This window comes from Tamandua tetradactyla, chromosome 4 (assembly GCF_023851605.1).
Source record: "Tamandua tetradactyla isolate mTamTet1 chromosome 4, mTamTet1.pri, whole genome shotgun sequence".
NCBI classification, from domain to species: domain Eukaryota; kingdom Metazoa; phylum Chordata; class Mammalia; order Pilosa; family Myrmecophagidae; genus Tamandua; species Tamandua tetradactyla.
This window is the reverse complement of record NC_135330.1, coordinates 164526100-164541166: the sequence shown is the minus strand read 5'-3', so window position 1 is coordinate 164541166 and position 15067 is coordinate 164526100. Positions and strand designations below refer to the sequence as shown.

The window sequence follows — 15067 nt, the reverse complement described above, 5'->3', positions numbered from 1 at the left end:
AAACAAAATGAAAGCTGCAAGTTGTTCACTAGTTTTCAAAATGCACCGTTACGTTTATTGGTAAGAAACAGACTTCTAAATAGAGCAAAAAATACTTGAGTTTTGCTCAAGTATGTGATTTTTTTTGCTCAATTAAAATATTTTTTCCATATGTTTCAGGAGGACTATAGAAGTATTTGTGCTTGGCTGTTGTGGACATTAGTGATCAGGATGCCTCCACAATTAATTTAAAATGTTTGATTTCATGAAAATATATATATACATTAGACACTGCTGCTTAAAAATTTTCAAAATTCTATAAAGCTAGAAGAAAAACCTTTCCAGAATAAAGTTAGAATCACCTAAAGTAATTCTTAGATTTTAAATGCAGCATCAACAATTCTGTAAAGATTTAATGTTCTTGATTAAAGTAACCCAATTTTTTAGCGCAAAAAATTATTCAATAGCATACTAAGACCGAAAAGTTAATTCCTTTAAAGGCAAGAGAAAGGTATCCCAAGAGATGATGCTATCTTATTAAATGAAATGATAATGGAAAATAACCAAAGGTGACTAAGTTTGCAAGCCTATGTTTTGTTTGTTTTGTTTTTGTAGGCATGAAAACATAGAGAAGCACCAAGGTCTGGTAAATGAGCTCCTTCCCTTTAACATCCATCAGTAAACAAGTCCAATGTAGGAGTCACTATAGTCCCAGGGACTCAAACCTGCATGTAAGAGAAGGAGAAGAAGCTGCCCCACTATATTTATTAATAGTGGGAAACATTGGGCATTCGGCGTTTATGTTGACTAGGAACTTTACATTTGCAAAGCACTCCTGTTATAGGTAATTCTGTAAGACAAGTGAGGATTTCTGTTACTTAAAAAGTATTCCAATCTGTATTTCAGCAACATTATTTTAAATAATGCAACTGCTATATTATCTAGAGTGATTTTACATATCTTTTAATTTTTTATACTTAAAATTAAAAGGAAGGGCCCATATTTTTTTACAATTAAATTCTACTTTGAAGGTTCTCAGTATTTTCCTAGAGTAACTCAATTGAAAACCATAAAATATGTATTCAACACCAATCCAAACCTGGCTATAGTCAACTGACCATTTGGTAAATGGTTTTCTAAAAGTAGACACTTACCCTTCTTTAATGACTGCCATGTTAATCCAAGTAAAGAAGCACTGAAACATATGCAGATTAAAAGAGGCTCAGTAAATTAACAGAGCAAATGACTGGACTGACCAAAATCTAAATAAAGTTGTCCCAAAGAACATACAGCTCAAAATATTAATATTCTCTTTAAGAATACTGAACCATAACCTGTCCTGAATAAGATTACAGCTCCTTTTTTACACATGCAGGCACTGACATACTATGCAAGGCTGTGAAGACAAGAAGAATTTCTACATGATCCAGTGCAGAAAAATATAAAATACACAAGCACTTCCACAGGTGAGCCTGCCTCAGACCATTTCTTCCAGGCCTTCATGAATGTGCAGGCTGCTTTGTCAGAAATAGAACATTCCTTGCCTCTCCACCCTCACAAACCCATCAACCAAGTCTAAAATGGATGAGAACAGAGTTTTCCTATTAAAACAACTCTTTGGTTATGGACAACAGAAACATTTGAAAAAATTTTTTTCATTAGGATCCTGAAACAAGGTTTGTTTTTAATCTTAAAAAATTTCAGGAAGAAGAGCAGAAAAATAGTTGGTTTAATTGAAGTGAAATTTAAATCTAAATGGTCCGCCTGAGCTGAAGGGATTAAACCCTTGCCATGAGTTCCAGCTTCTGTGAAAAGGGTTGCCACCACCTCCTTGTTGGCTCTCTGCATCCAGAGGATCTTCTCCATCGTCAAACTTTTTCCTCATTTCTATAAAAGAAATCAGCATATTAGGCTAAGGTATTAATTAGAGATGTGGGGGAGATTATCTTTTTTTAGGGGGTAGGGGTTAGATTGGGGAACTACTTGCTTCTCATTTATCTACATAGTTGTGCCTGTTATTTGCATTCAGCCTCTCCCATTCCCACCCAGGAGATCAGAAGTTTGGTCTCAAGAAAATTAGAACTAGAGAAATGCAAGTCACATAGACGATGGTAAGTTCAGCTTTGAAAATGGGTATTCATTGAAATTCAGGAACCCTAAATCACATCTGCTCACAGTCCATCTAGTTTCCTTGGGAATTCTTCTCTGGAAAAAAAAAAAAAAGAATAATGCAAGAGAAAAAGACCCCAACAGTCACATTCTTCAGATGACACAACCATCTCACCACTATAACCCCCAAAATGAAGTCTGTCAGGCAACAATGTCACCAACCCATCAAGCTGCCGATCAGCTTTCTCATGCCTCACTCTGAAATTTGAACAAAACTAAGGCTCATGAGACAGGAGGAGTAGTAGACTGTATTTTGTACAATGCCAAGACACACACCATTCACCTCATGGTTGGATTGGTGCTCCTCGAGTTGTGCATACACTGCTATGCAGCCCTGAGGAAGGTCCCTAATGAGTAAGAGACGAATGCTTACAAATGGGAGAAAGGAACAATGTAGTAGTCAGGAGAAAAGGATAACATTCTCAGACTAGAAGAAGATATTTCATTCTTAAAATAAGAACAGGAACTATGAAAAAGGAACAAACGCCACAGAAGAATTCTTAGAACTTAAAAATGATAGTTTGAAAAAAGTTAGAAGACAAAAGTAAGGAAATCATCCTTGAAAAGAACTAGAAGACAGAAGCCATAAAATTTTGAGCTGAAGGAAACATTCAATCCAGGAAGTCCATCCATAAAGAGAGAACAGGAAACAAAAGTGAACAAAAGTTACACACAAGGGGAAAAGAATGGCACAAGACTTCACCAGCAACTCAGGCTGTAAGAGAGTGGGGAAGGGGGATGGGGAGACCAATGATTTCAAATTTTAGAAAAGTATCAACCTAGAATGAGTTCCTATATCCAAAGTATTGATCACAGTAGGAGTGCAAAGGACATCTTCAGTAATGCATGGCTAAAAGTGTTTTACGCATACTTCCTTAGAAGCCACTAGAAGGTGTTCTCCAAACACATAAGGAGTGTACTTGTAGAAGTGGACAAGACAAAGTCCAGGTAATAGTCAACCCAATCCACAGGAGAGTGAATAGGCAAATAGGGATGTTGACAAAATGCAAAGTTTTGTTTCATTAATACATGCTGGAGAAGCACAACGAAATTTCCAACAGTAGCACAAAGGAAACATCAGAAATCATTGAGAAGATGACACCACCAAAAATTATGGTTCAGCATTCACAACCTTAAAAGCACTAAGCTGGGAAATTTAAACAGACTGCCTAATGACAGCTGACAGCTAGGAGTTCCCATAATCTAAATCTTAGTGGGACAGAATCAAATTTCAAAATGCAAGTACCAGTTGGTAATTTGGTAAATAAATTACCTTTTTAAATCAATTTAAATGTGTGCTTTAAAATTTATTGCTTTTTTGTCTACATGTTATTCTTCACAATAAAAAAAATATGGATCTATATAACAAGCAACTGAGAATTATGGAATAGAACATAATATGTTATAAACCTTGACAAGGTATCAAAATTAATACCTAAGAAAAATTAGGAAGCAATGGAAGAAAGTATGAGACTAACTTTCTCATCTTTTATAAAAAGGAATCAATAATACTGTATAACACTAATACATACACTTAAGTAATCTTTAACATTTTTCATAATTTTGTCTTCAATTTTAGGAAATTTCTCATACTAAGGAAATTTATCTGAAATTTCAAAAACGGTGTGTTTTCCTTTTTTAAGGGAGATAAAATATAATATGCTTTACTGACAACAATAATCATGTTATAATTATAATTAAATAGTTTTATTATTTTTGTAATTATGACCCTATTTTTATACAACTATTTGTTCTCCTACTTATACAAATACATAGAGTGATTTTGGGCAAGTTCACCTAATGTTTAAAATTGGCTGCTTCTAGCTACAAGGATTTTAATTTATATATAAATTAAGTATATATTAATTTATTAAGTTAAGATATTTATATTAATATCTTAGTAAATTAAGTAAATATCTAAGTCAATTAAGTATAAGATATTTACATCTCCCTCCAAGCCTTCGCATAGTCACGCTAGGAAAGAGTAGATGTGCTCTTGCCCAAAATACTAATACATTGGGGATGTCGTTTATGACCTTCTTGCTTCCCTGAAAAGTTTTCCTCCTCCTTTCACAGCTTAAAAAAAAAACAAAAAAACACCAAGCTATGCTGTTCTAAAGAGGTCACAATTAGATGGTATCAGCGTGGCTTAGCTGGTTTTCCTTCAAGTTATCCCAGGGTCTGGGAGGAGGAAAGTCATCATCTAGTCTGCAAAACACTAGGCTAGTAACAGGTTAACTGAAGCATTTCATATTGTTTCATTTCAAAATTCCTGTAAAAGCAAAATGTCCATATTGTATCAGTTCATTTTCTACTGCTGGACCTTTAAAATATTTTTAAGTAAACGTATAGTATCTTTGCTTTTATTTTACCAAACACAAGTTAAGTAAATTTAAGAAATTCTGTGAGATAAAAACCAAAAGGGGCCAGAAAGGAAAGAGAAAAATTGAAAATATTTATTAGCTATCTGAAAAAGGACTTAGCAATAAATTCACACACCTGTAGGGCATTCACTAACAACAGACTAAGATAGCTATTATTTTTAAAGTAATAATAAATAACAAGTATTGGCAAGAATGCAGAGAAATAGGAACCCCTGTATATGGTTGGTGGGAATGTTAAATAATGCAGCCGTTGTGGAAAAGAGTTTGGTGGTTCCTCAGAAAGTTAAATGAATAGATAAACAAAATGTGGTATATCTATATAGTAGAATATTATTCAGCCATATAAGGACTGAAGTTCTGATACATGCTACAACATGGATGAACCCTGAAGACATCACATCGAATGAAATAAGACAGACACAAAAGGCTTATTTCTTTTTTATTATTATTCCTCTTATAAGAAATACTTAGAATAAGCAAATAGAAAGAGACCAAAAGGACATTACAGGTTAGCAAGAGCTGAAAGGAGAAGGAATGAGGAGAGATGGAAAGTCATTGCTTAATGGCAAAGTTCCCATTTAGGGGAAGGAAAAAGTTTTGGTAGTGGGTGGTGGTGATGGTAGCACAATATTGCAAATGGAATTAATACCACTAAATTGTACACATGAAAATGGTTAAAATGGGAATTTGTGTTGAATATATTTTTCCATTAAAATTTTTTTACAAGACTGAATAATCTACTTGGGGGGAAGAAAAAGGACCTCCCAGTGAATAAGAACTGTAACAGCTAAGAAGAATAAAGACAAACTGCAAAAGCTTAGCAGATAGGTAATGAAACCCTTATGTATACTGTATCACAGCATTCAGCTTTAAATTTTCATGATATTAGGTAATGAAATTTAAGTATTAGTTGTGCTAAGTACAATTTTATTTCCATCTGGCTATATTTTTTATCAATAAAAAGAAAAATAGTAAAAGAAAGCATCAATAGATGTGAATCACAAATGAGCCATAAATCATACATTCATGTTTCTTTAATTTAGTATCCATTTATAATGCATAAATTGACATAAAATATCTTGAGAATCCAAACAATCAGGTTTAAAATTTTCCAAGAAACAGTCTAATGAGGAAGCCAAGTATTTGATAATACTACAAAATTATTTTAGATATATAACTAGTAGTAGATTGTCTATTCCTCTTTAAATTGATTCAGAGCAGTTTTTCTCAAAATTCTGTGATATGGAGAATCATCTGGTAACTTGGTAAAAAAATGTCTTCTGGTCCTTGCCCCAAATACTGCAGATTCACCTGGCCAAGGAATCAATATGCAATAGATTCCAGGTGATTTCATGCAGGTGTGGACAACATTTTACAAATTTACAGTGTTTTAACAGATTTACAGTGTTTTAATCTCAGCACCATAGTTAATTTTGCATACAAAAACAAAATGAAGAATATATTAGTATATTAATGAATTGCTCTAGTCTCTGAAAAAGTAGCCTTTCAACTCTGTTTGAACTAGTTCTCAGCCACTGATCAGTGTTCAAATCACTCTGGGATTTATCAGGGCATCACTCTGCACAAACCTACAAAATCTTATGCCCTACTCAATGTTCCATGTATTTATGGTGCTCAGTTAAACTGTCCATATAAGTTATATTAGGAGATGCACTAATCAAAATATATATTTTATACCAAATAAACATTTTTTGCTTTACAGACTGTCTCTTACAGCAAACAGGCTTGGAGAACAGAAATAGTGTCTCCTTTTGGAGCAAAGGGAGGTTTGCTTACTGTCCAGTATTAAAAGATTAGGGATGTCTAATGGAATTGAATTGAGAATACGGAGAGAAAACACCAAATCTATGGACAACTGACCTTCTATAAGGCCCCCAAATCCACTGAATTGGGACAGAATAGCCTTTTCAATAAATGGGCTTGGGAGAATTGGGTGTCAACAGCGAAAAGAATGAAAGAGGACCCTTACCTTACACCCTTTACAAAATTTAATTCAAGATGGATTAATGACTTAAATATAAAAGCCAGTATCATAAAACTTCTATAAGAAAATGCAGGGAAACATCTTCAAGATCTAGTTATAAGAGGTAGCTTTTTAAACTTTACACCTAAAGCAAAAGCAACAAAAGAAAAATAGATAAATGGGAACTCCTTAACATCAAGAGCTTCTGTGACTCAAAGACTTTGTCAAAAGAGGTAAAGAGGCAGCCAAAACAATGGGAGAAAATATTTGAAAACTATATATCAGATAAAGGCTTGATATCCTGTGTACATAAACCAATTATACAACTCAACAACAAAAGAACAAACAACCCAATTATAAAATGAGCACAGGAAGTGAAGAGACACTTTTGGAAGAGCAAATACATCTGCAAATAGTGCATGAAGAGATGTTCATTTTCATTAGTTATAAGGGAAATGCAAATTAAGATGATAATGAGATATCTCCTCACACCTATGAAACTGGCCACTGTCAATCCAACAGAAAATTTTAAGTGTTGGAGAAGATGTGGACAAACTGGAACATTTATTCACTGTTGGTAGGAATGTAAAATGGTGCAGCCACTGTGAAAAACAGTATGGCAGTTCCTCAGAAAACTAAATATTGAGTTGTCCTATGACCCAGCAATACCCATACTCAGTATATACCCAGAAGAGCTGAGGGCAGTGATATGAATAGATATTTGTGCACCAATGTTCATAGTGACACTATTCACAACTGCCAAAGGATGGAAACAATCCAAGGGCGCATCAACAGGAGAGTGTTAAACAAAATGTGATATATACATACGATGGAATGTTATGCAGCAGAAAGATGAAATGAGGTTCTGAAGCATGTGACAATGTGATTGAACCTGGAGGATGTAATGCTGAGTGAAATACGTCAGACACAAAAGGAAAGACACTGTATGAGTTTGCTATTATGACTCTGGTAAAGGCCATCTCAGAGGTTACACTGTAGAATAAGTATAGCAGACCTAGAGGTACATAAAAGCTAGAGACAGAGGAAAGAGGTTGAACCTAAATGCAAGGGAACAGATAAAAGTGCTAGTAAATAATTAGTGGGTTTATAAGTAACATTGCTACATTGAAGGTGACTATGATTGAAAGGGGATATATAGTGCCATGTATCCCACTGATTAAATCTACAATTTATAAATAAGTTTTTGTAAGAACTATTTCAAAGGTTTGATGGTGGACAAAGAGTTAATAGTAGAGGGATATGGGGGAAAACTAAGAGTACATGCTATGGCCAGTATTTAATATGTAGACTTCAATAGTACCACAGCATTATCAAGGGCCACTAATGGGGGGAGGGGTGGAGGGACAAATGATAAGGGATAGTTTTGATAGTTGGAGACACTGTATTTGCTAATTCTTTGTCATTATGGACCAATGAAAATTGTCTAAAATTGAGAGTGCTGCTGATTGTACAGCCAAGTGAGAATACTGTAAGAGATGGTGTGTTTATTTTGAACATTATCTATGATGCCAGGGAGGGAGCCGAAGGGTACAATGACTGAGAAGCACAAAGACAAACTGTGATACATCTATATGATGGAATACATACAGCTACAAAAAGGAAGGACGTCAAGAGGCACAATGAACTGAATAAACCTTGGGGACAATGTGTTATGCAAAATAAGCCAGAAACATCAGTATGTGTATGTAAGATCTCTCTCAAAAAACACTTATAAGAAAATGGGAGCCAAGATTGTAAGCCCTTATGGCAGTCACACTTAGTCTAAAGTTAGAATTGTATTTCTAGATTCTGAGACACTGAGCTGTATGTTTATCAGCTGGTATTTCTCTGGAACTTTGAGTAACTCTGTGATACCTAAGGACCAAAAATGGAGTGCTGCAGGCCTGAAAATAGTATAGCTATATATAATAACAAAGTAACTGAAAAAGAGATCAGGCCTCAATTAGAGTTTAAAATAAAGTCAGTCTGGCTGGGTCTAAGGTAAATTGGAATGTAGGGTAAAAGAGTGATAGTGAATGTACTCTAGACCTTCACCTACTACATGAGACCAAAGGCAGAGAAGGTTTGTTATGTCTAGAACCTAAATTTTTGGTAACACACACTCTTAATCAATCTGTCTGGACAGCTCATTTAAACAACCCAAACTCCTGAAGTCCAGAATGGGAATGAGGCGTTGTAATTCTGTTAGCTTAATATAATACATCTCAGACTATGGTAGGATGATAATTAAAAAGTATTGGTAGAGTCCCTTGAGGGTCCAAAGGAGGGTAAGGGGTATGTATATGCATATGTAGCTATTAAACTTTCCCATCTGGGAAAGGTACCCTCTCAACCATTGGGAACTCCCAAGAAAATAGGCCTGGATTTTGAGGCTTGCCCTTATGAAATTTATTTCTGTAGGGGAGAAGCTAATATAAGGGATGCTTTTGATTACTGAACCATTATATAGATATTCCTTTTTGTTTTCTGCTTTACTGTAGTAGACAGAGGGAAGTTTGTGAAATCTCTACATTGTAAACCAGCTGCCATAATTTCTGATAATAACTGTATAGCCTTTATCTTCTGCTCCTGTGATTGTAAAAACCTTGTGACTAACCTTCATTTGTACCCAGTTATCCAAATTTTCAACTTTAGAGTCTTGTAATCAATAAAGACTAATATTTATTAATGAAGGGTCTGGGGTCAGCCCAGAACCAACCCACCCCAAATGCAAAGTTATCTTGATAATCGAGACTGGAGCCAGTAAAAGTGGGACCACCTGACATGCGCAGTAGCTTAGACTTTAACCTACAAGTCACCTATACCTCATTCCCCTATTTCTTATGTAAGTTCTGTGACTAAGCATGTAATCAATCAGTGCAGGCACAATAATTAGATCACCTCTAATTACATCATCTGGGGCCACTGTGCTCATTACCCTAAACTCTGCCCATCTTTTTCTCTAATAAAACTATCAGAATTACTGAAGTTCATGGAGACAGATTCTGGGCTGCTAGGGCATCTGCTGTCCTACTACACACCTAATAATAAACTCTTTCTTTGAACCCCTGTGTCTCAGAAATTGGTTATTTAGTGCATCAGCAAAAGAATCCCTAGCCTCTGTCCAGTAACACTACACACAACAAGGCCTAACAGTTGCTTCCAGGAAACCTCTTTGTTACTCAAATGTGGTGTCTCTCTCTCTCAAGTTCAATTCCACAAGGAAAGTTGTTGCCCTCCCTGCTACATGGGTCAAGCCATTTCGGGGTGGAAATCTCCCTGACGACATGGAGTATGACTCCGGGGAATGAATCTGGTCCTGGAACTGCGGAATCGGCAACACCTTCCAAACCAAATGGGGGAAAAGAAGTGTAATAAAATAAGGCATCAGTGGCCAAGAGAGATCAAATGGAGTCAAGGGGCTATTCTGGAGGCTACTCTTATGCAAGCTTCAGTTAGCTAGTGTCAATTGCCATGGTCTGTTAAACCCTAATCAACATCACTCTTGTACTCTTAAGAACACCTAGGGCTTGAACTGAGACTCTATAAAGGTTTCATTCACTAGGTTTGCCTTCCTGGAACCTATAATTCCCAGAGGTGTCCTAGGTCAGATAAATCCTGAAACCCAGAATGACCAGCTTCTCCAAGACTACTGACTGATTAATTACATCCCCCTATCCTTTAATGTTGACTTCCCTTCTCAACATGAAAAAGTTAGAATGGGCACTGCCCAAATATCCCTATAGATTGTGAAAAGGATCAAAGGAGAAGGGGTAGGTATAAGAGAGAGAACAGGAATTAATACCCTTTTCAACCTCCAGTGTTTTGGAGCAGCTAGAAAGAAAAATCTGAGATGGTGGAATGGTTCCCATGACAACATCTGGGATCTGTCTGTAACTATTTGTTGAAGTGTGCTTTGAAAATTATTGCTTTTTTCCCTTTGCTTTGTATATATGTTGTGCTTTACATAAAAAACGTTTTTTTAAAAAAAGATTAGGGTATCCTAAACTCAGGGTTCTTCTATAATGCAATGCACTGCATGTTTAGGCATCCATCTACACCCATATCCTATTATCTCCATGGGACTTAGGTTCAGGAAACTGGCATACATATTGAAGTTAATGCTGCCTGCCATGTGTCTGATAAGGTGTCTGACCCAGAAGATATTACAACATATCTTCTGCCAGCTTCCAGGAATTTAAGCCATGATAATATGTTAGCTTGCAAGTAAGGTAAAATCATAGTTCTTGATTCTGTCCCATAATTAAAACCATATGTCCCACAATTGAAACTCTACACACCCAAACTAATGCATAATGTTCTCCATCAAAGCTGACTCCTTCTGGTTCCCCATCTCAGCAAATGTTACCATCACCCAAGTCAGTTACACAACTCAGCCCAGAGCAATCAAGTTCTTAAAACTGTTACTCACAAATTGCTTATCTTTCTTTACATCCTCAATAACTAATGTATTTCCTCCCTCCTTTCCATACACCATCACTGTCTCGGTTCAAGATACCCCCACCTCTTCTTAACTGCAACATCCCCTGGAATAACCTCACTGTCTCCCATCTACCCAGTCACAGCACCCAACCCATTTCATCTTCCATACTTTAACTGTAAATGTGATGCTGTCAAGCCTCTGTTTTAAAATTCTTCAACAGTTCCCCAAATTAAGGCACCTAAATCCAATTACTAGGTATGTACCCCAAAGAATTGAAAGCAGGGACTGGGAAAGATATTCGCATACCGATATTCATAGCAGCATTATTCATAATTGCCAAAAGATGAAATCAATCACAGTGTCCATCAACTGATAAATGGATAAACAAAATGTGGTATATACATACAATAGAATATTTATTATTCAGCTGTAAAAATGAATGAAATCCTGATACCTGCAACAACATGGATGCCCTTTGAAGATATAAGGCTGAGTGAAATAAGCCAGACACAAAAGGACAAATATTGTATGATCTCATTGATTTGAAACAATCAGAATAAGCAAACTCATAGAATCAGAATCTATAATACAGGTTACCAGGACATAGGGTCGGGATAGGGAATGGGAAATTAAGGCTTAAAATGTACAGAGTTCCTAGTCAGAATGACAAATGTTCTGGTAATGAAGGTGGTGATGATAGCAGGAAGGCAATTAATGGCACTGAAATATACATTTGAATATAATCAAAAGGGAAAATGTTAGACTGCATATATAGTAACAGAATAAATGTTTTTTTTTTTTTAAATCCACAGAACTATACTACACAAACAGCTAACACTAAGTTAAACCATGGACTGAACAGTACAATTATAAAAATGGACTATCATCAATTGTAACAAATGTTCCATACTAATGCAAGGTGTAGTGGTGGGATGGTGATAGATGGGAATCCTGTATTTTATGCATGATTGTTCTGTAAACCCAAAACTTCTTAATAAAGAAACACATATTTAAAAAAAAAATTCAGGTGCCTAAATGAAGGAGTTTTGCATGTAAACTTGAACAGCTGGATTTTACTGTAAGTGATATAGGGATGTACTGAAGAACCTAAACCGTCTCCATTTCTTAGTTTCCTCCTCCCCTGCTACTTTTTTACATGTGCCCTTCACTTCAGTCATTTCAAACAAGGTGTCTCTCTTTTATGAATGCCTGTCTTTGTGACTCTGTAAACCCCAACTCCACTGGGTAGTTCCCTGATACTTGTCCTTTAAAAGCTCATCTCAAGAGTCAACTTCCTCTGAGAAAACTCTTAGTTCCCAAATTGATATTGATGCCCCACTTGTGCACTGCATAAGAGTATAAAACCAACAGATGTGGGAAGCATTCAATATTTGCCGAATGAAAGAATCAACAGAATATTTCATTACTCAAAAAAAAAAAAAAAGACAGTATGGGTCCTACTGTACTTTATAAACGAAGTACATGTCTGTCTCCCTTAATGGATTATAAATTACCTGAGAACAAAGCACCATTTAACTTCAATTCCACTGTATAAGTAGGTGCTCAAAAACATTTGTCAAACAGGCATAAAAAATTGATTTTTGTCTATTTTTGTTGAATTTGTAGAGCTCGAAACACAGCTGACATGGAAGGCCACAAAATAGAAGCAGGCTTAACACTAAATTTCCTCTGGAAATACTCTAAATTCCCAGTCTGTTGTCTACCTTATTTTCTAGTACCAGAGTCTCAAACCACCACACTTTCCACTTATACTGCCTCCAAGATGGGTCAAAATAATAAGACCTAGTGAATCATCAATCACCAATATGGCTATTTCAAGAGGACAGAGATATTTTAAAGGCAAACAATACCTGGATCAGAGAGGACTTCTTTAGCAGCTGCTATGTCAATGAACTTTTTCTCAGCTTTTTTCTTTTCTTCTTCATTTTGGAAATTATCTGGATGCCACTGCAGTGCTAATTTTCGGTACGCTTTGATGATTTCTTGCTTTTTGGCATTTCTGGAGGGTAATAAAATTAATTAATACTCATAAGTTTAATAAATGTCCAGTAGAATGCCATAAAAAAGGAGCAGCCAGTTAAGTCCCCAATGGCACATTAACAACTTGGTTTTCCCAGTAGTTCCTATAGTATCATATAGCAAACATTCAACATATAGTTCTGGATGACCTTCACTAAAATTATAATTTGACTGGGAATAAATTAAAATGTTCCTGATCTTTACAATTTGGTCTTTTTAAAAAGTGACATAAGCCCATTCTTAAACCTTCTGATCTTCCGAGCTACGATGATTCAATTCTTAGCATTAGAAAAGCATATTTTGACTTTAAATTCCACTTTATATTTCTCTTCTGAATTAGCTTACTTCATTCAGACTTTTGAGGGAAAGACTGATGGTTCACTTGGTCAGGGAAGGTGAATCTTATATAAAAGCAGATACTAAGTAAATTACACACTTTCCAGTTCATGTATGCTAATTCTAAAAGCGCTACCTCATTTCTAGGCCTAGAGAAGGATTTTTCTTTTCCTTTTCTCCACCCGCTTCTCCCTCCCACCCAAAAGAAGAAAGCTCATTCCTACCTTTTTACCCTTTTTAAAAATCTAGGTTTAGTACTTATTCATGCCACAATGTCATTTTTCTGTCACCAATCACTAACTCTCCACTACTGCATGACTGGTCTCTGTCAAATAAATTTTCCTATAACTATTCAAAATAGCTTTGTGATATTAAAGACTGTTAGGGCTTAATCTATATGACTGAAATTACATAAGTAAAGGAAGCAAATTAGGAGAGGGAATCAGGAAGGGAAGAAGAACACTGATACGATTTAAAACAGAGTTGATTAAAAAATGGCAATGCAAATGTAAAATACAGATTAACAATTCACCTTTTTACTCCCAAGATTTTGTAATAATCTCTTTTCTGTGATTGTTTCAATAGTCTTTGTGCTTTCTCTAGCCCTTCCCGAATCTGTTGATCATTTTCATTGTGTTCCTGAGCAGTTTCATAATCTTGAATAGCTGTTAAAATATATTTAAGATAATGCTGTTAAGGGGGATTATAATTGGTTACTTTTATTTACTCTGCAAAACTGATATAAAAGTCATCATCCCCAACAGTGATATCACCTTGAGAAATTTGTTCAAAAACTTACAAAAGGCATAATTAAGGCTGCACTTTGGGAGCTTATTACTCCCATTCAACAAAATTCACTGCTGTTTATTTGTCTACTCTCCCACATTATCTTCCCCACACCTAGGAGGTGTTTTAACATCAGCTCTTTGTACAAAGCAGTCTTACCACCACTAAAGTTGAAGTGATTGCTACATAAGGAAAATAAGACAGTGGCAAAGAAAATCTGCTTAGTCAGCTACAGGTCCACAGTTCAGAAGAAACAAAGGATTAGAAACACCACAGGAGAAACTGTCAGCAATCCTGATGACAAAGTCATCCATTGGTTTAAACACAAACTATTACAAATTTGATTTAAAAAATGTATCTATCAAAACAGAAAAACATACACAGTCCTGATATGGGAACTCCAATAACAATCTACATTGCATCTTCTATTTTAGTTTAAATATTTAGAAAATACAAGGCATTTTAAGTACCTAATATACAGAAATGCATTACTATACCAGACCTGAAACTGCTGTCGTTAGAGAGGGATGCTAGCAAGTTTGGCCACAACTGATGTCTGTATTTCAGGTGTGTTCCTGCCATTCCATAATTGAGAGTGTTTCACTGTGTCTAAACTATCTGTACAAACAATGTGGTTTAGGCTTTCCTTCTGGGGTCAGGAATTTTCATAGTGCTAGACAGTGGTTGTCTATATGACCAGTCCCCAATAAAAACCTTGGGACTGAATCTGTAATAAGCTTTCACAGTAGACAGCATTTCACACATTGCTATAATGTGGTGGAAGAATTTAACATGCCTATGCAATGCCACTGGGCAGGGACTCTCGGAAGCTCATGTCTGGTTTCCTTCAGGCTTCATCATGCGTCTTTTCCCTTTGCTGATCTTGCTTGGTAACCCTTTGCTTTAATAAATCTTGTACTTGCCATCAGTACAACTATATGCTGA

At 35.7% G+C, this 15067-nt stretch overlaps 1 protein-coding gene across 1 annotated transcript in view; it reads right to left on the bottom strand.

The window, feature by feature from the left end:
- Window positions 1-1690: 1690 nt before the first annotated feature.
- Window positions 1691-15067, bottom strand: part of DNAJC3 (DnaJ heat shock protein family (Hsp40) member C3) — a 116064-nt gene continuing 102687 nt past the window's right edge. Inside the window, exons 10-12 of the mRNA XM_077158541.1 lie at window positions 13869-14001; window positions 12832-12980; window positions 1691-1866 (exon numbers count right to left, since the gene is read on the bottom strand). Of these exons, the coding sequence (XP_077014656.1) occupies window positions 1709-1866; window positions 12832-12980; window positions 13869-14001 (440 nt within the window). The 3' untranslated portion in view covers window positions 1691-1708. The remainder of the gene's footprint in view (window positions 1867-12831; window positions 12981-13868; window positions 14002-15067) is intronic.